Source organism: Schistocerca americana, chromosome 5 (genome assembly GCF_021461395.2).
Source record: "Schistocerca americana isolate TAMUIC-IGC-003095 chromosome 5, iqSchAmer2.1, whole genome shotgun sequence".
Taxonomy (NCBI): domain Eukaryota; kingdom Metazoa; phylum Arthropoda; class Insecta; order Orthoptera; family Acrididae; genus Schistocerca; species Schistocerca americana.
Genome location: NC_060123.1, coordinates 705949334 through 705974043, shown reverse-complemented (window position 1 = coordinate 705974043; position 24710 = coordinate 705949334). Strand labels below are relative to the sequence as shown.

Sequence of the window (24710 nt, the reverse complement as noted above, 5' to 3'; positions counted from 1 at the left end):
TGCGTCCGAATTTTTATGTGAAGTCTCTTAAGGCTTTTTAAATAAAAAGAAACATTACTAAAATCCTATAACATCATTCTCCATGTCTACATATTATTTTCTCAACATCGTCATCCTGGCGACGAACACTCTTCTCTCAATGAGATACCACTTTGTTCATACTCTTGCTGTAAAATTTTTGACTTTGTTGAAGGAGGCAAAACTTCACCTCTGCTTGAACTGCTTCATCACTATCAAAGTGAAGTCCTCAGAGGTGCTCTTTAAGTTTTCGAAACAGATGAAAACCGGCTGGTGCCAAGTCTGGACTGTATGGACAATGATCAGTGATAGTGAACCCGAGGCGTCAGATTGTTGTAGATGTCGCAGGTGCTCGTGTGGTCTGGCATTAGCCGGCTGGGGTGGCCGAGTGGTTCTAGGCACTACAGTCTCGAACCGCACGACCGCTACGATCACAGGTTCGAATCCTGCCTCGGGCATGGGTGTGTGTGATGTCCTTAGGTTAGTTAGGTTTAAGTAGTTCTAAGTTCTAGGGGACTGATGACCTCAGAAGTTAAGTCCCATAGTGCTCAGAGCCGTTTTTGAACCATTTTTTGTCTGGCATTGTCATGCTGGAGGACAGTGTGCTCCGTGTTTGGAAGATCTCTTCAAATTGGAGAGTCAATTGCAGCACGCTGTTTCTCATGCACCGACATAGCTATGTTACACACCGCCATGTTAACACGTAGCGGAAGAGGGTTGCAGCTTGCGTCAGCAAAGCAGGAAAATGGACTGCAAGCACGCCTCGCAGTAGCATGATCATTTATCAGCTATAATGCAACTGTTTGAATGTTGCATCTGACACCAGTTGAAAACAGAAGAACCATAAAGGCTATCAAACTGTGCCGATGTGTGTCGAGCAGAACTAATGAACAAACTGGCACTCCGAAGTGGGCAGACGGTAGCACATGATGTTATTTTAAAAAGCTGAATTTCAGAACAATATTTTGTAAAAAAACAGTTTACAATTGTAAGTATTATTACATGTTTTCAGAAATCGAAACTTGTGTCTTTTATGGCTCGAGGTGATGATGGTGAATGGGGGGGGGGGGGGGGGGGGAGCGTTTGTATTGGTTGAGGATGTGCATTCCGTCACCTAAAATTTTAGAAATAAAGCACTGCTTACATGCCTCTGCACGCGCTGTAACTACTCTAGTCTTCGGAATCCTTATGTGAATGATACGTAGGGAGCCAAAGCACATCGCTCGATTCCTCACTTAATACATACTGGAACGTGAAGCCTTGTAAGTGGCTTCCATTGTCTGACAGTGAAATCAAAAAATCGTCTTCACTGTACAAAAACGATCTGTTAGAATAATGTTCCCGGGTTCGATTCCCGGCGGAGTCAGGGATTTTCTCTGCCTTGTGATGACTGGGTGTTGTGTGATGTCCTTAGGTTAGTTAGGTTTAAGTAGTTCTAAGTTCTAGGGGACTGATGACCATAGATGTTAAGTCCCATAGTGCTCAGAGCCATTTGAACCATTTTTTGTTAGAATAATGAAAAAATTATCAGCAGTTCAGAGCTAACACAAACCAAGCAATTATTTCGACAGCTGAATATTCAACTCGTGCCATGCGTCTAATACAAAAACATGTAATTAATAGAAAAAGGTACCTGAGAGTCTCAAAACTGACTTGTCTTCATTGTTACGATATAAGAAAATGCGGTGACATCCATATAAAGAGGTTAAACAAGATACTACCACAGAAACAAACCACCATTCACGGTACTATGTTGTAGAATAATTTTCGACGTGGATAAAAGAAATTTTGAAAAGTCCTCATTTAAGGAAACTATTCAAATTTTTAATAAACTTCTTGTAGTATGCCGTGTGCAGATTTCGTAAATTGCAATGTCTGTGATCCTTGTCCGCGATCGCGTGAGAGTCGAGAGGCGCTGTGCGCGCAAAGTTTAAAATCTTTGTCGCCCTTCTCCTTTGCTTGTCCCATTACGAATCACATTATATGAAGTAAATGGCCATTTTAATATTCCCGCTCTTGTGCTGTTGATCATCGGGTGAGTAATTACGCGAGGTACATGTACCACTTTCACAACAATAAACTATTATTAATGATCCTAATAATCAAATTCAAGTATATTGACAATTACGTTGGAAAGGACTCTTAGTGTCCAGGAAATATATAATGTGTGATGTATTTGTCTTTCTATTTGGGGTGCAAGTTAGTGAGATAGTTAACGTTCATTTCATTTTGGCGAAACTACGAACCTGAAACTCTGATTTGTTTCAAAGATATTTTCATTGCGACATGATACCATTTAATGCCGCACACCACCGTATAGAAAAAGCAAGTACTCAATCTCTTATTGCGCTTTGAAATACATTGCAACATTGTAGCTGCTGCTCTATGACAGGACTAGTTTTAATATATTCTGAAGTACAAATGCTGTAAGTCATTGATTTATCTCCCAACTAAGTGTGATCGTATTTTTTCTCTTTCATGATTTTCATCGTAGCAATAAATCCAGATGGAGAACGTAAAAAAAAGAAAGAAATCGCACAATGAGAGAGGAGTCGAGATCAAAGTTGCTATCTTCATATACCCTTCTAGGCTGGTAAAACTTACAGACCCTCGCTTCAGTATCTGCAGCTCTGCGAAATGATTCGAAGTTTATTGGCTGACTGCGAATTCTTTGACAACAGCTGTATTAGTTATAGATATTGTATTGTATTGTATTTTAACCGGGGACCTAGAAACGACGGAGAGGCTCCGTCCCCGCCGCTGCCGCAGTGGTCCGCAACCCCCACGTGCACGCTCCCTGGGCCGACCCAAATTTCCATGTGTCGCACCGTCTACATCCTTTTTTCGTAGTCCATTAAATTCATCACCTCGCAACATTACTTGGATTCCCGCAACAGGGGCAATGGGACGTCGAGGAACCGACACCAGTGTTCTTATCGGTGTGTGCACACCTAGTCGTATGATACTTAGGTGTTGAATTTAGTGGCCTATGATAGAAAGATGAAGACAGTGTGACGTGTGGAGATTTGGGTCGGCCCAGGGGGCGTGCGCGGACTGCCAGCCCGCCGCGTCGGCGATGCTGTCGAGTGAGGACGTGTGGCGGATATCGTGCGCCGCGACACAGTAGTTGAGACTTGTGGTGAATTACGAAGCATTGTGGAGAATTATGAAATACTGTGACGGAAACGTAGGCGAAGTCACCGTTACTCACGCGGGGTTTGGAATACGGACAATCGGGATTTTCGAACTACCGTTCGAAGTACCAGCGGAACAGATAACTGCAGGGGAGAGTCCTCAGTAACGTTGCCGAACGGTGGTCCAATGCACGCAAATTCCAAGTGCTCAACGGAAGGAGATGATTAAAGGCCGACTTGCACAAGCACGTACCGTCGTAGATCAGTGTCTGTGGTTACTGAGGCGTCGTTACGTAAGACGGTCGGAGAGGACCAGCGCGGCGTGCAACTCTGGCGGCCACGTCCGTGCCGAGCGTCTGCGCTACCAGCGACTTGTCACCCAAGAAGGAGACCACGGTGCCATCACTGACAGGACAGATTCGAGACCACGCTAGTCTTAGGAAATCGTCACAGCTGCAACAGTTTCAGCACAATGGACCCCGAAAGGTGGGAAACCGATCCATTCTTCCGCTGCTGATACCGAAGTTACGCAACAACCTACTCCGAACGAGCATCCTCGAAGCGAAACGATTTTTCTCTTGAAGCCGGCCTCGAATAATTGCTCGAGCGACAACTTGACTCGGAACGCCACACAATTAGGGGAACTGACGAACATCGAGAAAGATAACCTCAGGCAGCAGCCGGTGAAACCCAAACAGCAAACATGTAAGCAAGAGACCCGAAGAGATTTAGGAACTAGAGCAAAAATTCTCATGTACCAAGACAATTCTCAGAACAGGTGGAAGCGAAAACGTGGCGTGACTGAGGTCGGAAAAGCAGGCGTCCCAAACCCGAATGAAGATGTGCATACATTATGAACCTAGCCTCCTCAGTCGAAGAACCAATCTAAACAGGGGATCCCAATTGACCTTATAAGGAGACTGCGTAGCCTGATGAAAATGACTGTCCTTAGGATTAACACTCAATGCCGCAGGCGTATATAATTGTCACGCTCAATTTAAACAGGATTGTTTCCGACGTGAAGTTACAATCTCTAAATGACTACTTTTAGGCCACCGACACTGATACTAGTATAACGATGATACCAGAACCAGTTACGACGAAAATAGTGGACGTGTTCAGATATGAGACAATCTTCTGAGTGTAGAACAACAATATGGTTCAAGAAAGACATACCATGTACAGCGCTAGCTATACTTGAAACCGAACGACGAATAACTGGGATAATGTATGATCTACTTCTTCTAAATGTGTATGCTGCCTCTGGATCCAGCAGGAAACGTGCGAGGAGCAACTTGTTCTGGGATGAGATTGCCCCATTAATACGATGCTCGCTTGTATTTAATTTTGGATGGTGATTTTAATTGCGTATTGCGTCAGTGAGATCAAGTTCCGAATTTCAACTTTTGCGAGAAGCTGTCGTTGTAACTAATGGACTATATTTAATAGATACTTGGTGCCACGCCGAAGATATAAGTACGTATCCAGTAATTCAGACTATACAGGGTCTATGCAACGAAAGGCTATATCCATAATGTGGTTGACTGTGCAATTTCGTCCATAAATTTCTCAGGTCACTGAACATTTCATACAAGTGTGCAGCATACATTAAAAAAAAAAAATAATAAAGTAATCGTTAGTGGGACGAGGCTGTGCTGAAACAGATCAGTGATACATGGCAAGAACGTCTTCGGATGCAAGACAGATACCCAACACGCACCATGTGGTGGCTACAGTTTGTAAAAGCGCAGATAAAAAAATGCATCGTGCAGTGTGGTTGTATGAAAGCATGTTGGCGAAAACACACCTTAAGTGTACTTTTTATGGCCCTGCGAACTTTATGGTGACCCCATGGGATTCATAGCAAACATCTCTAGAATAAAACGTACTATGACAAGAATCTCAGCGTTTGTACGGCAATCTCTAGAGGGGAAAAGATCTGAGTGCTTTCTCCAGTTGAACTTACGCAGGAAAATTCGTCAATATACCACATGATCAGCAAAGCCAGTAGAGGTAAACAAAAGGTACTCCGTACTCTCAACGATGAACGGGGGCACGAATACGATCAAAAAGCTACAATAAGAAAAATTACGTGGTGCAGTATTATACAGATTTTTAAGTCTGGCCGGCAACTGATGTGACGGTAAGTGAGCCCTTTTTACTCTTCATTCACCCCCGGTCAATCCTAATGACAACGCCGACCTCGTAGCCATCACTACAGGTGAAGAAATGTTGACCACAGTCAAAGAGTTATCTACAAAGATCTCAGCTGGTTTAGATTGCCTGCCAATAGAATTTTGTGCTTGCTTTTGGAACGTCATAGGAATAGAGTTTACCAAATGTTAAAAACCATTCGAAAGCCAAGATCGCACAAAATATTTTTATTCAAGACAACCAGTTTCAACAGTCTTAGGCGTTATCTTCAAGTCTTAAACATTTTTTTGTAGTAAGACACATTCATTTTACGCTGATCTCATGCGCAAGATGTCAAGTGGATAAAACTCAGCATGTTTGTCATAGCTTCAAAAAATGTTTAAGACCTGAAAATGACAGCTAAGACAGTTGAAACCGGTTCTCTTGAATAAAAAGTATTTTGTGAGATCTTGGCTTTTGAACGGTTTTGAACAATCGAAACAGATCAATCAAGAGTTCACCAAAATGTATAACAATCATTGGGGGACGTGCAGGTGCCATCCTAGTTTACGGAAGGACGGACTGTCCTGATCCCAACCCGCGCAAAGAGAAAAAAAAAAGGTCGTGGTTCTACGCTGAAGGGTTTTCAGCCACTAATTCTGCTGAACTCCGACTATAAAATCTCCATCCGACGCATAAATAATGGAATGAAGTCGGCACTGCCGTAGATAATTGGCTCTTATCAAATGAGTGCAGTCTCAGGGCGACCTATGATAAATGGATTGTGTGAATACAGGGATATTATATCTGTATTGTGGCTGTGTAAGTGCAAAGTCGGTCTCATGTTTTTTAGACTTTGGTAAGGCATCTGACCGCATCAACCACCACTTTATACTAACCATAATGCGAATTGAAGGGGTTCAGCGATCATTTTACTCAGCATATACGCAAACGTATAGTCGTAACACCCTCTAGAATCAAAATTAATGGCCAACTAAGTTCACCGGTCCCGATTAAACAATGTATACGACAGGGTTACTCCCTCTGTTTGATAATGTGCGCAATCGATGTAGAACCATTACTGTTAAACCTGCAACACAGGCTACAAGGTTTACAGATTTCACGCCTATGCTGATTGCATCAGTGTAATAGTTAGCACGAAATCTGAAACTGAATGAGCTTAAGAAATAATCCACGCTGACTTCTTCTGCCCCAAGCTCAGTGAACACAGATCGAGGATTTTACCTCTCAGACTCCAAATTGAGACTATGAAAATTAACGTGGTTACAAAGGATAGAAAAGACGAACCACTTAGGTAGTATTTTAATGTCCAATCTGCGAGGATGAAGTTGCCAACTGGGACCATAAACTCTATACAGGGCTACTCTCCATAAGCATAAAACTAGAACGTTAAACCGGATACAGAGAGTTCTTTTGATTAACAGCTTTGCCCTAAGCAAAATACATCACATTGCAGCAGTGTAACCAGTACCCGGGGATACAGCGCACAAGGCTCTAGCTGCAGCGTCAACCGCAGTACTAACCCGCGTTTTTGGTGGTTTGGGTGTCAAAGACGTCCACAAACAATTCGCGAGATCGGAAAGTCGGCCGCCATTCCTCGTATAGCGTGGTGTGTCCTCTGGGGAGGAATTGCCGCTTTATTGGTGCATTTCACTTTTCGGGAGCGGGGGATTCCACCTGATCAACCGGCTTATTTCTTGCAGTACGGAAATTTGGGACGGTCAGAAAGTGCGTTGCCGTGCGTGGGTATAAGTTTCGGGTGAGGGTTCCTGGTAAGTACGGCCCTCACATCAGCAGCTAGCTGGACGACCGTGTTTTGGTGAACGAGACTAACATGGAGAGGTTTAGCAGAAACCAATAAATTATTTCTGTGGGTATTTGAGAGCGATGTGACGCTTTCCCAAGTGACTTTGAGCTGTAGTTCCGTTCTGTAGTCGGCGGGAGTTGCTCGTAGGCAGTTGGAGGCGGGGTACTGAACTGCTAGCGGTGGAGCTATTCCACTTCAGTAGTCGGTATCTGGGAATATTCTTGATGGTAGTAAATAACGGAAGGGCGTTAGTTACTGATTTTGGGACAGTTGCGGCCTAGAGCGAGGTTAGCAATGCTGACTCAGAATGAGTGGTAATGTAGCGCAGCATGTCCGCTAATAAAAATTTCCGATTAGACCTGTAGAGCGGTTTGGCACGTAGTGTGCTCCCCTGACATGCATCGCAGACAGTGCGTGGCTTCTGAGCGCAGCCACGAGGTCCAACGAGAGGATTGTCTCAGTGAGAGAGAATACGGACGTGGAGGTGGTCGACCTATGTGACGTCACAACGCCACAGGCGAGAAAGGCAGAATAAAACGCACCGGAATTTTGCAACGTGGCAGTGAGATATAAGACGTCACAATCTGAACTTACGGGACGTCATATTCAACTATATGGTTTGTAGGAGAAGCATGTATCGTACTCTTCATTCATAATTTATGTGTTATGACACAAGATGCCTTAAAGGACCGGTACATTAAGGATATGCCAAAAACCGGTTGCCTTTGCTTCCATTTCTTCCAATAAAATGACGCAAAACAACATATAAATAGTTAAAGGCTTTTGGTGCTCTTCATATTATAGCTTCCATGTCATGATCATCCGATGTTTCATAGCGCCAGCTCATTAAGGATATCTGTCACACATGTCGTACGTGGTACGATTTCTTATAATTAAACTAGCTGAGAAACCAGATGTTGCCTAGGTATTTGTTTATTCCAGTCTTCCATTATAGATCTGCTCCTCCCCCCTCTCCTTCCAACTCATCCTCTCACATTCTCTATCCATCTCTTTCTTTTCTCTGTCCAACTCTGCCCCCCCCCTCCCCTCTTTGTCTGTTCATATCCTCCTCTCAGATCTCTCGGACTGTCTCTTACTCCCCCTGTCTCTGTCCATTCCACCTCTTTACTTTCTCTGACAATCTCCTCCTCTCCCCTCTATCGATTCATCTCCTCCTCTTCTCTTTCTCTGTCCATCTTCTCCTCCTGCACTCTCTCTCCACGTTTACACACTCATCCCAAAAGGAGGCTGGTGGTTCTTACCCATACTGTATTTCTTTCCAGATTGTAGTTAATATGTGTACCAAATCTGATAGAAATAGTTCTAGCGGTTTAGGATGAGCTTTTTACCTATGGCTTTGCTCGCATACGCAAATGTCAAATAAATTTCGCACATATTTAACTTACTTCACATAAATTTGTATACGTATTTCACCTCTATGTCTAGCGAATATCGCCCTGCAGTTTAATTTTCACGCCGCGTAATGTTTATAACGTCGTGTTTCCGGAACTACGTACGGTACAATGATAAAATTTTGCAAGTGTATCCAGTGGTATATGTGGATATCGTCTGCGAAATGTGTTGTGTATAGAGTTAGTAGTAAAGAAGTAATAAATTAAAACGTCGTGCATGAGGCGGCAGTTTCTCACTCATCTCAGTCCTTATGACGTCATATCTCTTGAACCGTGTGTCGTAAAATGTATTTTTCTAAGTACATTTAGCTGCGTACGTGGATGCTGTCTGTGAAATGTGTTGCGAATAGAGTTAGTACCAACGAAGTAATAGATTGTAACGTTATGCATGATCCAGCAGTTTTTCTCGTATCTCTGCATTTGACATCATTTCTCCTGGACAATGTGTCGCACAGTGATATAGTTTTGTTGGTACATTCAGCATCACATGTGGATACCCTTTGTGAAAAGCGTTGCGAATACATTAAGTAGCGACGAAGTAATAAATGCAAACGTCTTGCACGATGCAATAGGTGTTCTCGCATTCAGTGTTTATGACGCCGTATCTTCTGAACAAATGTGCAATTATTCTGCTACATTCAGTTATATAAGTGAATACTGCCTGCAAAATGCGTCTTCAATACGGTTGGTAGTAAAGAGAGATTCCTGAACAGTGCAAACGAAGTAACCGACAAAATTTTTTCCTTTCATACTTTTGCTGGAGTCGTCAGGAGAGAGAGTTTCTTAATGGTTTGAAATTATGTGTAAACTTTGTTGCAAGTCTCTAAGTGCTCTCATTCTTAAATGCTGGATGACTGACCTGTGGTTACTCTCGCCTTATGGGCTGCACTGGTTCTTTGTGTCCACCCCCACCTTTTGACAGGTGGGTGATTATTATCCCCACAGTGGTTCTTTCCAGACGGTGAATGATATGAGTACAAAGTCTGGTTAAAATCGGTCCAGTGGTTTAGGACGAGATAAGGAACATATGTACATTTATACATACACAGACAGATACATCTATTTTTACAATTTGTATGCAGATGACCTTTACGGCATCATGATATAAAAGATATTGTTTTAAATAATTTGTGTCAGCTATAGCGTAGTGGTTAGAGAGGAAGCCTGTCAACTGAACGTAGCTTGTAAGATTATTGTACTAACAGACTTCATCAGAAATTATGTGGTAGGTTATTGTTGTTTCCTTCTCAGTTCAGTATTAACAGAAGTAAAGCGCGGGATATGTATCCGTTGGCGGCCTGCGAGCTATTGGTTACGCCAGAAAGGACCGGAATGTACTCCTTGCCTGTTTTATTTTCCCCTGTTTTCGCTTTATTTTGAGCACCAGTGGGTCCGCTGTTTAGGTGCGTTGGGGCTACGCCCGCTTGTCGCTGCCTGTTCACGTTCCCTGGTATCAAACGAAATTTATGACTGGATTGAGGACTTTTTTTGTGGGCAGGATGCAGCAAATAACTTGGATGCAGAGTCATCGATCGAAATAAAAGTAATTTCAGGTGTGTCCCAAGTAAGTGCCTTAGAACGGTTGTTGTTTAACTTGTACGCGAATGACCTGTCAGGGAATAATAACAGCAACATTTTGCAGATGATTTGGTTGTCTATAACGAAGTACTATCTCAAAAAGATGTATAACAGTTCTGTGTCATCTTAAAAAGATATGAGAATGGTGCAAATACGGGAAAGTTCTATAAAAGTTCAGAAATGTAAATGTTAAACTGTGACATATGACCACGACATCGTTCAGTTACAACTGCAGTCAGTCAACTCTATGTAACAGTTTGCACACGCACGAAATGGAATGATGACGTAAGCTCCATTGTGGGTGCTGGGATCGGGCCACAGAGGAGAGGGAGCAGCCGCGTGAAGAAGTGGCCCGGTCCCAGTGGCGTACGTCAGCCGCTGTAGACGGCCAGCGGTGCCAGCCGCGGCTGCAGGGCTACAGAGAGGCGACGCGCGCCTGGCGCCGGGGGGGCCGCTGCGGCCAGGGTGCTGGCAAGACACCGACAGTTCACGAGCGACTCACGCCACGCCACTGTGCATCCAATGTTGCAATACTGCTCAAGTGTGTAGGGCACGTGCCAGATAACAGTAGTAGGGCATACTGAATGTATACGAGAAGAAGAGTGGAACCAGCGGTCAGAGATTGGTTCGTCCCACTGGACATTGTCACGGAGATGTTGAGAAATGAAAGTGTCGCAGTCTGGAAGATAGGCGGCAATGAGCCCGCGCACGCCTACTTACAAAGTGCCAAGGAACGGGAGTGTTAAGTGCTGAATCTAGAGAAAACCCACCAGCCCACCTCGTATCACTGCTGCAAGGGCAGAGTGAAGGTGTGGTCTCAATGGTTACAGCGCGTGCAGACGCATGTCAGCCGTCATTGTGCTGCATACTGTGTGCACTTGGAATGGGAAGGACCGTAAAGTTTCGTACCCTCTGCTGTGTTCTTCACAGCAATTTGCGCAGTACATACGAGTGCAAGCTGAAAAGTAATGCCTCGGAATTTTTTATGTTGAAGACTCTTGAAGTTTTATAAATAAAACAAACGTTATTAACAATCTGCATCTTTGTTCTTCATGTCTACATATTTATTTCTCCCAACAGGAGACCAGTTTGTTGATACCGTCGTTGTAGAATGTTTGAGTTTGTTGATGAAGCCGCAGCCTCACCTCTGCTTCATCGCTATCAAAGTGAAGTCCTCTAAGTTGTTCTTTAAGTTCTGGAAACAGATGACAGTCGCGACAGGATTGAGGACGATCGAGGACAGTGAACACGAGACGTCGGATTGTTACAGATGTACTAGAGCTCGTGTATGGTCTGGCATGTCAGTTGCAGGAAAGGATGCTACTTGCGTGGACTATGGTTACAGTCAATTATAGGACACTGTTTCTCGAACACCGACGTAGTTACGTTACACACTACCATGTTACACAACACACTTCAGAGCCCTATTAACGGCAGTGGGCTGCAAATAGCAGGTGCGCTCACTAAGTAATGAAACATTTTTTTTTTCTCGGTCATTGTCTGTTTAAAAAGTGCGGAATTTGTTGTGGGACATCGTGGAATGTTCCCGCTTCAGCACCTGTAGTTTCGTGAAGTTCCGATATGTGGCGGCTCTGTACGAAGCCTTCGAAACGGCGTCTGTAACGGAGGGGCATTCCGAGCAGAGAGCTGTCGCTGATTTTATTTTGACAGAAAACCAGAGCATTGCAGATAATTTTAGGCGCTGCGGAGGCCTGGCGGTGAAGAAAGACACGGTGAGTCATTGGGCAAGGCGTCTCTCATCATTGCCAACGGCCTTGCCGCAGTGGTAACACCGGTTCCCGTCAGATCACCGAAGTTAAGCGCTGTCGGGCTGGGCTAGCACTTGGATGGGTGACCATCCGGTTTGTCCAGCGCTGTTGGCAAGCGGGGTGCACTCAGCCCTTGTGAGGCAAACTGAGGAGCTACTTGACTGAGAAGTAGCGGCTCCGGTCACGAAAACTGACAACGGCCGGGAGAGCGGTGTGCTGACCACGTGCCCCTCCATATCCTCATCCACTGACGCCTGTGGTCTGAGGATGACACGGCGGCCGGTCGGTACCGTTTAGCCTTCCAAGGCCTATTCGGACGGAGAGAGTTCCTTTTCTCTCATCATTGCCACAAGGTAGCGCAAACCTGTTCGATCTCACACTGTGCCACCCTCAGCAGATTGAAGAAATGTCTCCAGCGTGTTCCTCGCCACAAAAATGCAAATGAACTTCTAATGAAGCCATCGCAGAAGTCTGTGCACCCGAGGAGAGAGAAGCTGACAAAACTTGATGGGTCTCTTTTTCTAGAGACAGCATGTCCAAACTTCCGACTTCCATCCGTCTGGCCCAATGAAGGGTGCACTCCATGGGAAGCAGAACGTGGGTGATGGGGAAGTTACTGACGCAGCAGTACGTTGGCTCCGACATCGACCAGCAGAGTGGTACCATGTGGGCGTACAGGCGCTCCCTGTAAGGTGGCGTAAGACTGTCGCATTGAATGGGGATTATGTTGGAAAAATAGTGTTTTGTAGCCGAACGAGTGGGAAATAGTATGGTGTATTGGAATACTGAATAAAACCATCTGGCTGTCAGAAAAAAAAATTGTTGCATTCTTATTGAACGGCTATGGTATGTGGGCATGATGAATAAAGATGTAGACTGTTAATAACGTTGTTTTGTATAAAAAGATTGAAGACTTTTTACGTAAAAAATGTGGAGGCATTACTTTTCAGCACGTCCTCGTATACAGCTATAGATATGGTGTTTAGGGACAGCTGTCACTTAGACTGTGCAGTAGGTATTCCAGCAGAAGTACGCACCTAAACAGAGTGGTTGGTCCAGTACTGATACTGACTTTGATGTGAGTTAGTCAGTTACCTGCATGCTATGTAGAGCGGATTTGCAACAACAGACTATGGAGGGGAATGTCTCTGTAGAGACCCAATGCTTGCAGCATGTGCCTTTCGTCAGAAGATGGCTGGTCAGAGTCCATTAGGACATTCTGGCGTGTTCAGGAAATTGTCTGGAAAAATATAAAAATTAAAAGAAGGTACGAGTAGGGTTACAAATAATATTATACATTTTCTCGATGAAAATAGGTTTCAAGTTTTGAAGGTGGAATGCTCGTGTGGACCGTCCAGAAAGTGACTCGAAGATCGGGAGGTCTCGCAGACAAAGTAGCTACTGAGCTGGATGCCGCAGACACGGCGGGCGACTGACCTGCACTATCCAGTAGGTGTCCCAGTAGTAGTACTCCTGGAAGCGGCCGCCCGGCACCACGAAGCCGTTGGGCACGTAGATGAGCGAGTAGCGGTCCGGCTGGAGGCGCACGTCGTCGGGCACGCGGCGCGCCAGCTGCGGCCACTCCGCGTTCAGGTAGGCCGCCCAGTCGCGCAGCCTCGCGTCCTTGATGCGGCTCAGCAGCTGCGGACACAGGCGAGCGCCGTCAGGGCAGGCGGGTGCTGAGCGCCCGAGCACACTTGCCGAGTTCTACATCTACAGTCATACTCCGCAAGCCACCCAACGGTGTGTTGCGGAGGGCACTTTACGTGCCACTGTCATTACCTCCCTTTTCTGTTCCACTCGCGTATGGTTCGCGGGAAGAACGACTGTCTGAAAGCCTCCGTGCGCGCTCTAATCTCTCTAATTTTACATTCGTGATCTCCTCGGGAGGTATAAGTAGGGGGAAGCAATATATTCGATACCTCATCCAGAAACGCACCCTCTCGAAACCTGGCAAGCAAGCTACACCGAGATGCAGAGCGCCTCTCTTGCAGAGTCTGCCACTTGAGTTTGCTAAACATCTCCGTAACGCTATCACGGTTACCAAATAACCCTGTGACGAATCGCGCCGCTCTTCTTTGGATCTTCTCTATCTTCTCCGTCAGCCCGATCTGGTACGGATCCCACACTGATGAGCAATACTCAAGTATAGGTCGAACGAGTGTTTTGTAAGCCACCTCCTTTGTTGATGGACTACATTTTCTAAGCACTCTCCCAATGAATCTCAACCTGGTACCCTCCTTACCAACAATTAATTTTATATGATCATTCCACTTCAAATCGTTCCGTACGCATACTCCCAGATATTTTGCAGAAGTAACTGCTACCAGTGTTTGTTCCGCTATCATATAATCATACAATAAAGGATCCTTCTTTCTATGTATTCGCAATACATTAGATTTGTCTATGTTAAGGGTCAGCTGCCACTCCCTGCACCAAGTGCCTATCCGCTGCAGATCTTCCTGCATTTCGCTACAATTTTATAATGCTGCAACTTCTCTGTATACTACAGCATCATACGCGAAAAGCCGCATGGAACTTCCGACACTATCTACTAGGTCATTTATATATATTGTGAAAAGCAGTGGTCCCATAACACTCCCCTGTGGTATGCCAGAGGTTACTTTAGTGTCTGTAGATGTCTTTCCATTGAGAAGAACATGCTGGGTCCTGTTTGCTAAAAACTCTTCAATCCAGCCACACAGCTTGTCTGATATTCCGTAGGCTCTTACTTTGTTTATCAGGCGACAGTGCGGATCTGTATCGAACGCCTTCCGGAAGTCAAGGAAAATAGCATCTACCTGGGAGCCTGTATCTAATATTTTGCTGGGTCTCGTGAACAAATAAAGCGAGTTGGGTCTCACACGATCGCTGTTTCCGGAATCCATGTTGATTCGTACAGAGTAGATTCTGGGTTTCCAAAAACGACATGATACGCGAGCAAAAAAGATGTTCTAAAATTCTACAACAGATAGACGTCAGAGATATAGGTCTATAGTTTTGCGCATCTGCTCGACGACCCTTCTTGAAGACTGGGACTACCTTTGCTCTTTTCCAATCATTTTGAACCTTCCGTTCCTCTAGAGACTTGCGGTACACGGCTGTTACAAGGGGGCCAAGTTCTTTCGCGTACTCTGTGTAGAATCGAAATGGTATCTTGTCAGGTCCAGTGGACTTTCCTCTGTTGAGTGATTCCAGTTGCTTTTCTATTCCTTGGACGCTTATTTCGATGTCACCCATTTTTTTCATTTGTGCGAGGATTTAGAGAAGGAACTGCAGCGCGGTCTTCCTCTGTGAAACAGCTTTGGAAAAAGGCGTTTAGTATTTCAGCTTTACGCGTGTCATCCTCTGTTTCAATGCCATCATCATCCCGGAGTGTCTGGATATGCTGTTCCGAGCCACTTACTGATTTAACGTAAGACCACAACTTCATAGGATTTTCTGTCAAGTCGGTACATAGAATTTTACTTTCGAATTCACTAAACGCTTCACGCATAGCCCTCCTTACGCTACGTACTCGCGTACGTGTACCTCTCATTAGCATTATTCGAAGAGTAACTCCATGTCATCGCATAGCTAGCAGAACTGCATAACGTTTCATATATTTCTATAAGACTTGACTCAGTGGTTCTAGGCTAGATGTACTGTTCGAAATATTTATTGTGTGTTGGTATACTGCCTTGGCACAAAAATAGCTGTACAACGCACACTACAAACTAATCACTTGTCACACCAGATTGATCCACGACTGTTTTTCCCTTCGGGAACCGAGGCATTGTGCTACACCAAATCTGGGCCCACTACCCTGCTGTGTTGGCCACCTGCGCTCTGCCAGAGGCCGTTCTGTCGAGACTTGCACGTTCACCAAAGATCTGTCCTAGTCTGCCCCATTGTGGTTTTTATGGTACATGGATTTATTCCATTGTATACTGGTCTCTTCAGTTTATAATTTTCATACATAAAATTCAGAAGTATCGTTAAAGTATCGCTACTTTTGAAATATACACTATGTGATCAAAAGTATCCTGATGCCTGGCTGAAAATGACTTACAAGTGCGTGGCGGCGTCCATCGGTAATGCTGGAATTCAACATGGTGTTGGCCCACCCTTAGCCTTGATGACAACTTGCACTCTCGCAGGCATACGTTCAATCAGGTCCTGGAAGGTTTCTTGGGGAATGGCAGCCCATTCTTCACAGAATGCTGCACTGAGGAGAGGTATCGATGTCGGTCGCTGAGGCCTGGCACGAAGTCGGCGTTCCAAAACATCCCCGAGGTGTTCTGTAGGATTCAGATCAGGGCTCTGTGCAGGCCACGACATGTTACTGTCGTGTAACCACTCCCCCATAGGCCATGCATTATGAACCCGTGCTCGATTGTGTTGAAAGATGCAGTCGCCATTCCCGAATTGCTGATCAACAGCGGGAAGCAAGAAAGTGCTTAAAACATAAGTGTAGGCCAATGCTGTGATAGAGCCACGCAAAACAACAAGGGGTGCAAGCCCCATCCACGAAAAACTCGATCACACCATGACACCACCGCCTCCGAATTTTACTGTTGGCACTACACACGCTGGCAGATGACGTTGATTGGGCATTCGCCATACCCACACGCTGCCATCGGATCACCGTGATTCGTCACTCCACACAACGTTTTTCCACTGTTCAATCGTCCAATGTTTACGCTCCTTACACCAAGCGGGGCATCGTTTGGCATTTACCGGCGTGATGTGTGTCTTATGAGCAGCCGCTCGAACATGAAATCCAAGTTTCCTCACCTCCCGCCTAACTGTTATAGTACTTGCAGTGGATCCTGAAGCAGTTTCGAATTCCTGTGGGATGATGTGGATAGATGTCTGCCTATTAGGCATTAGCACCTTCTTCGACTGTCGTCGGTCTCTGTCAGTCAACAGACGAGATCAGCCTGTATGCTTTTGTGCTGTATGTGTCCCTTCACGTTTCCACTTCTCTATCACATTGGAAACAGTGGACCTAGAGATGTTTATGTGTGTGGAAATCTCGCATACAGACGTATGACACAAGTGACATCCAATCACCTGACTACATTCGAAGTCTACGAGTTCCGCAGAGCAGCCCATTCTGCTCTCTCTCTCGACGTCTAATGACTACGGAGGTCGCTGACGTGGAGTACCTGGCAGGAAGTGGCAGCACAATGCACCTAATACGAAAAACGTATGTTTTTGGGGGTGTCCGGATACTTTTGATCACCTACTGTAATTTGTATAAGTAACCATGATGTGTTTCGTCCTGTAACAACCAAAACCGGCTGTTAATATATTTTTATTTAATTTTTCTGAGTGTAATACAAAATTAAAACGTCTGAAATAAATATTCTATGTTACAGGATAAATTTTTGTACTAAAATTGTTGTAATGAGTGTATAAAAGATCAGTCTGTCACTATGGAGACTGAAAGTGACGTGGCGCCCACTGTTGCTTTCAGTATCTTACAAGCACAGAAAGAGAATTTTATGGGGAAAGAAAGAGTTGAAAGTATAGACTTTAAAGAAATTGAAAACAATCTTTTATATGAAGTTGATGTGGGGAAAGAACATGACGAACTATACAGTCCCTATTCTTATGTTCAAATCCAACTTTAGGAACGTAATTACTTGGTCGGCATATGAAATTTAATTTCAGGGAAGAACATTAGAAAGGGAAAATAATTTTGTGAAAGGCCAATTGTAGAAATAAAAGTAAGAAATGCGACTGCGAGGTATAACAAAATTGTGAATATGTAGGTTTTGTTATCGTTTTAAGGTCAGCCATATAAAATTTTCAAGTAGGTGTTCAAGAGAATTTTAGGAAAGAGTCCATCACCCATAAAGGAATCCGCATATAGGACGCTAGTGTGGCCCATTATTGAGTGCTGCTCGAGTGTTTGGGATTCACGCCAGGTCAGACTAAAGGAAGACATCGAAGTAATTCACATGTGGGCTGCCAGATTTGTTACTGGTAGGTTTGAATAACACTCGAGTGTTACAGGGATGCTTGGGGAACTCGAATGGGAATCCCTGGAGAGAAGGCGACGTTCTTTTACAAAAACACTATTGAGAAAATTTAGAGACCCGGCATTTGAAGCTGACTAGCAAAAGATTCTACTGTCGCCAGTATATTGCGCGTGAGGACCACAAAGATGAGATATGAGAATATAGGGCTCATATGGAAGCATATAGATAGTCGTTTTTCCTTTGCTTTATTTGCGAGTGGAACAGGAAGGGAAGTGGCAAGTGGTGGTTCAGGGTACCCTCCGCCACGCACTGTACGGTGGCTTATGGAATATCGATGTAGATGTAGATGTAGAATTTAATATTGGGCATTGACTGTATTACAAAAGTCAGAGCTGGGCTTGACTGGGACGCTGAAGAATTGTTATTTACTAATTCTATGAACAAGGAAGTGTCACAAACAAAGCTAGCTATTGTAGACTGTGCCAATAATAATCATCAAATGAGGAATACAATTTTTTTAATGGAAGATAGCGTTTTTGGGAAGAGTGTTTGTGTTGTTTAATTAATTAAACCACATGGGGTATCAATACAGGGAGCGAAAGGCTATTTACAATTTGTACAGATACCAGATGGCAGTTATAAGAGTCGAGGGGCACGAAAGGGAAGCAGTGGCTGGGAAGGGAGTGAGACAGAGTTGTAGCCTATCCCCGATGTTATTCAATCTGTATATTGAGCAAGCAGCGAAGGAAACAAAAGAAAAATTCGGAGTAGGTATTAAAATCCATGGAGAAGAAATAAAAACTTTGAGGTTCGCCGATGACATTGTAATTCTGTCAGAGACAGCAAAGGACTTGGAAGAGCAATTGATCGGAATGGACAGTGTCATGAAAGGAGGGTATTAGATGAATATCAACAAAAGCAAAACGAGGATAATGGAATGTAGTCGAATTAAGTCGGGTGATGCTGAGGGAATTAGATTAGGAAATGAGACACTTAAAGTAGTAAAGGACTTTCGCTATTTGAGGAGCAAAATAACTGATGATGGTCGAAGTAGAGATGTTATAAAATGTAGACTGGCAATGGCAAGGAAATCGTTTATGAAGAAGAAAAATTTGTTAACATCGAGTATAGATTTAAATGTCAGGAAGTCGTTTCTGAAAGTATTTGTATGGAGTGTAGCCATGTATGGAAGTGAAACGTGGACAATAAATAGCTTAGACAAGAAGAGAATAGAAGCTTTCGAAATGTGGTGCTACAGAAGAATGCTGAAGATTAGGTGGGTAGATCATATAACTAATGAGGAGGTATTGAATAGGACTGGGGAGAAGAGAAGTTTGTGGCACAACTTGACAAGAAGAAGGACATGTTCTGAGGCATCAAGGGATCACAAATTTAGCATTTGAGGGCAGCGTGGAGGGTAAAACTCGTAGAGGGAGACCAAGAGATGAATACACTAAACAGATTCAGAAGAATGTAGGTTGCAGTAGGTACTGGGAGATGAAGAAGCTTGCACAGGATTGAGTAGCATGGAGAGCTGCATCAAACCAGTCTCAGGACTGAAGACCACAACAACACGGGATATCAATTCCAAAAAAAGCAGCTGTTGAAAGAGAACATAAAAATCGAAAGTTGAGGTTTTACAGAAACAAGTGACAGGAAACATAACTAACTATTTTTAGTTGTGTCCAAGAATGATGAGGTGCTAGACTCTTTTTCAACATGATTTTTGAACAAATTTCTACTCAGAGAAAAATGACCATCCAGTGAGCGTAAATGAACTTCTTAATAAGTCTTGAGTCTGTAAAATATATGGCTGCCCTTCTCCTTACTTCAGGTTTTCATTGTGCTCTATTAGAACCAGGATGTAGGATATACAGAGCTTTTCTATTTGGTGGAAAATCATATAAGAATTGTGTTGTACCATCTGACTTTCAGTGGTTATCAGGGGTCTGGATTTTGTTTGAGGCAACAGGTTACTTCAAAGTTAAAAATCTGCATATATGATATTGTCTTCTTCTCCTTCTTTTACTTCCTTTAGTGTTCAAACCTGAGGTTGATTTGCAGCAGAGCGTCATTCCTCTCTTCTGTCTGCCTTCATCATCATTTCCACATACATGTTGCATCCAACATCTTTCATGATCTGTTGCATGTATGGTATCCTTTGGTTGCCCCTGCCGATTCCTTTCCTCAACAGCTCCTTCTGCTATTGTTCCAATGATGTTATTGTCTCTTAGGATGTTCCCTACAAGTTTGTTTCTTCTTGTTTGGATGTGCCTCCTGTACTCTTCTAAGCACCAACCAGATCTTGATCATCCTTCTATAGCACCATATCTCCAGGGCCTCTAGCTGTCTTCTCTCTTCTCTTCCCTTTGTCCAAGTTTCACACCGATATAGGCCATTGCGGTTGAGGAACCAGACGAAAGAATTGCTGGCAAATATCGACTTGGAAGAAGAAATGAAAGAGGAGATCGACTAACTGAGTTCACTCGAGGCACCAGTTAGTTGTTGCAAACACACCTTTCCTAAATCACAAACGAAGGAGATACTCATGGGAGGCCCCTAAAGACTGAGGAGACAGTAGATCGATTACATTCTAGTGAAGGTACGTCTTAGGAACCAGGCAAAAGATTGCAGGATCTATCCATCTGCAGACATAGGCAGTGACCGTAACCTGGTCCTGATGAAAAGCTCACTCAGATTCAAATGTCTGAAGAAGAAGACAATAAAACTTAAATGAGAACTAGAAAAACTGAAAACCGAGGGACTGGCAAAGCACTATGTTCACCAAACAGATAACGTAGCTAAAAATTTTCGACGTGGTGGAGTAACTGAAGACAGGGATCAAATTAAATCTGGTATATACAAAGCAGCAGAAAAGATAGTTGGAAAAGCACAATCCAAAAAGAAGAGGAAGTGGTTTAAAGCAGATGTTATTGAGCTTATATGAAACAGGAGATTATAAAAAACGCAACTGTGAAATGATGGATTGAACACCGAATGCTTTTAAGAGAGGTATAAAAAAAAAAAAAAAAGAAAAAGAGAGAGAGAGAGAGAGAGAGAGAGAGAGAGGGAAGATGGATATGACTTAGAAATTAGATACATGCAAGTTTAGTGTAAAAGAATTGCAATTTGAAATTTGCCATGTTTCTAAGAGTGGGATTTTGCTTTATAATAAGATAACTGAAGCCATAGCAAAATTCCCTGTTCCCAAGAATAAGAATCAACCCAAATCAATTTTTGGATTATATGGATTTTACAGACAATTTGTTAGTAACGAAGTGCTATATGACCGAAACAATGGCTAACTTGTTGAAGAAGAATAGCATTTCGGTGTGGGATGGTAAATGACAGCAGGAATTTGATTAAATAAATGTTCTGAGGGGTACACTTCTTTAAAGAAAGGACAATGGACGATTTTTCAGAGGTTCAGTGCTTTTAGAAGTAGTTTCTTACTTAAACACGAGAATGTGTAAACTCTTACTGAGAAATAATTTCTGGCAGTATATTAGGAATTTAACAACTTAGAAAAATAAACTCCTGGATCAAAAAATGATTGTTTATTTTATCTATAAAGCATTAAGCTACTTGTAAGAATGTAGACATTACAATGTAGGGTGACCAACTGGTCACATATTTGCAGTATTTTAATTGTAATATAAGATGCATATAAAAAACAAAGAAAATATAATCATTGACCCATAATTGAGATTACTATTGGAGTAATCAAAAGAGTAATGATGGAAAAAATGCAAAAGATCAAAAAATTTATACCAAAAAGGAAGTAAAAAGAAGAAAGAGAAACGTGAAACTATTGTAATGTTGGAATGACAAAAGAAGGGATGATCAGAATGAGAAACTGGTGTACAGCTATATGGTGAAAAATGGTCATGAAAATGTAGACGAATATTATGAAATTTGTAAGGAGACGCTTTTCAGAAGAACTAGTTTACGTATTAATGGTTGGAAGATATGTTGGCCTCAACAGTTTATTGATATTTTAGTTAAGTATGTGGACGGAAATGTGGAGATGTACGGTATTAAAATGTAAACAGAAAATTTAAGGAAATGTCTATTTCTACAACATTGCAAGCAGAGTGAGAAAGAGACTTATTATTTTTCAGAGGGTTAAAGTTAGCAACTAAACTTGTAGTTAATTTGTGTACTACATGCCACCTTATAAGTAAATGGACTTCATAGCTGTAGACACACAGGGTGAATCAAAATTTGTACTCTCAGAAAACACAGAGAGATAACTTACATGTTAATGGTACAAAGATGTCTCCAAGAATATTTTATGAAGTGCATGTTTTCGATAGAAAACAGACCTCAGTGGAAGACAATTTGGCAACAGTTTAATCACATGTGTGACAAGTACCTTCATACAATATTGTGTAGCTGTGATGTCCAACTAGTGCACTGGGTAGAGTTTTGCGTTAGAATACTCCGGATCAACAGTTTTATTGCAAGTTTAGGTGTGATTTTTTATTTTATTATTTTAGACTGTGTTATTTCGTATCTGGCAACTTAACTGACACACTGCACTTACAGCAAGTCTTACACAAAACACATGCTATTAATTACAAATAATGCTCTAATGGGAGCAAAATCATTTTTATTATTCCATATTTAAAGATGTGTTTTGCCCTTAAATATTTACTCTGGTCTCTTCCATAGGCTACACCACTTCACAGTCAGCACAGATTATCTTTCCTTCTGTTATACTTCTTCCCCAAAAGTAAAAAAAAGAAAGTACTTGACGCTCTTATTCTTGGTCTATATCTGCCCCTTTATCCTAGTTACCTCCTGCACAACCATTAAAATTACAAACCCTCATTGTCTAAGTGTTATATTTCACCCTACTTAATCAACTACATTCGAAATCAGTTTCTAGTATACCCTCTTGCTAAGGTTCTATTGAGTAATACCAGCTATAATGCTTACTACTTTCATGTCCTTTACATTTCTTTGGGACATTACGTCACCATATAATGAAACTAATTAACGACAGACTATCATTGTTTAAAAAACAATACAATACAGTACTCTAGCATACAACATGATCCATTAACATTTAAAATTTGGAGGGATTTTTTATTTTATTGTTTTAGACTGTGTTATATAGTATCTGGTTTCTTAACTGATACACTGTACTTACAGCAGGTCTTATACAAAACACATGCAATTATTTCAAAATAATGCTCTAATGAGTATTTGTCAAAACTGGTAAAGTGTAATAAAATTTATTGACTGAAAAACATATAAAATACGTTTTTAAATATCTATATTTATAGCTCACATGAAACTTATTTCATGTACATATATGTATGAACATGAAATGTGTATACAGATTGTACCTGCACCCAAACATTGCTGGTTCTACAGTATTGTATTGATTCTGCCATTTGTTTGTTAAATTCATTCTGTGGAAGTTTTTGTTAACATATTATTATTATTATGGAAACCTTTACAAAACATAATATCCGAAAAACGTGTGAATTAAGTGAAAATTGCATGTTTCTGTCTTTGAAAGTGCTGGAATTTTTAATTGTAGCCTCCATGGAACCAAGTTTTGACAGAATTTATGTTATGACTGGCATGTTGTAGTAGTAAGTTGTAAGTTCGACTTTCTGTCTTTTGGATGTGACTGAAAAGACATGTAATGTGAATTACTGAATAAAAATGTGGAAGAATTAATTCAACAGCCTGTGACAGTTCATTTAATAATGTATATTCAACTAAATAGAACCCTGAATTCGTTTTTGCAAACAGGATCTACCTACTATAAAGATTATGCCAACAGAGAGAATGACTGCTTATGGACAACCAATACAACGTAAGTAAGAAAAAAGTTAATTATTTATAATGACAGTTTAAATTCATGGAAAATGTAACTTTTTGTCTTATTTGTTCTCAAAGCATAACAAAATGTGCTGCAAACAATATCGTGGATGGTGCTTTTGAGGTTTGGAAAAACAGTTTTGGTAAATTGTGAATCGGTGTAGTAAAGTAAGAGGCACATTACTATCAGTAGAGGTACCAAACCACTTCACAGATGTTTACCAAACTCTGTTATAATTTTTTATCATCAATCTGTAAAGACTAATTATGTTTTTCAGATTCAAATCTCTTATTATTATTGTTATTATTATTGGCTACAGAGATAGATGCCTGGAAAAATATGGTCTATTATTGCTAGGGAAAAGGAACAATGCCTTTCAAGAGTGGGAAAGCTGGGTTGAATATTGCGAAACAGAAGCTGTGTTTCTACAAGTCGTGACTCAAACACAAAGCTGACTAATTGCTGGAATCATGGCTGTGATCGTCATAAGCTACATGACCCCTCTTAAGAATCATTAATTATTTGTCATAATTCAGTTTCTCCAACAGCTCTCCCAAAAACGTCATGAAAACCATTATATCTTTGACTTTTCCTTGGAGTGTGTTGGTACTTAAACTTCAGTTCAAAAAACACGAAATTAGTATCCACAACTTTTTTGTGGTGTGCATACTGTAAGACCTTCGGTACACACACCATCAGATTATTCGACTTGTCGCTCTAACAAAGTAGGCGAGTGTCAGCAATATGTCTCGTGGTCTTATCGTTGGGTGTTTATCTTCTGCCGTTAGGTCAGACGATAGAAATGCCACTTGCACGCTTAGAGTAGCAAATTGACGGTGACCAACTTTCAACAGAACTTGATTAATTTTCACACACATTTATTAAAATAATAAAAATCATAGACATTAAGTAACTTGATTCTGGATGTTGTTTACAATTGACAATCTGAAGTTCCTTTGGTCTTGGTACGTTATTCTTATTCTCACATATCTCTGATACTTGACAAAGTGTTTCGTCATTTATCTTCATG

At 42.2% G+C, this 24710-nt stretch overlaps 1 protein-coding gene and 1 pseudogene across 1 annotated transcript in view; one reads left to right on the top strand and one right to left on the bottom strand.

The window, feature by feature from the left end:
- Positions 1–24710, bottom strand: part of LOC124616647 (trehalase-like) — a 412719-nt gene that overhangs the window by 197888 nt on the left and 190121 nt on the right. The window contains exon 5 of the mRNA XM_047144975.1: positions 13310–13513. Coding sequence (XP_047000931.1) covers positions 13310–13513 — 204 coding nt within the window. The remainder of the gene's footprint in view (positions 1–13309; positions 13514–24710) is intronic.
- Positions 11869–11986, top strand: LOC124616913 (annotated as a pseudogene).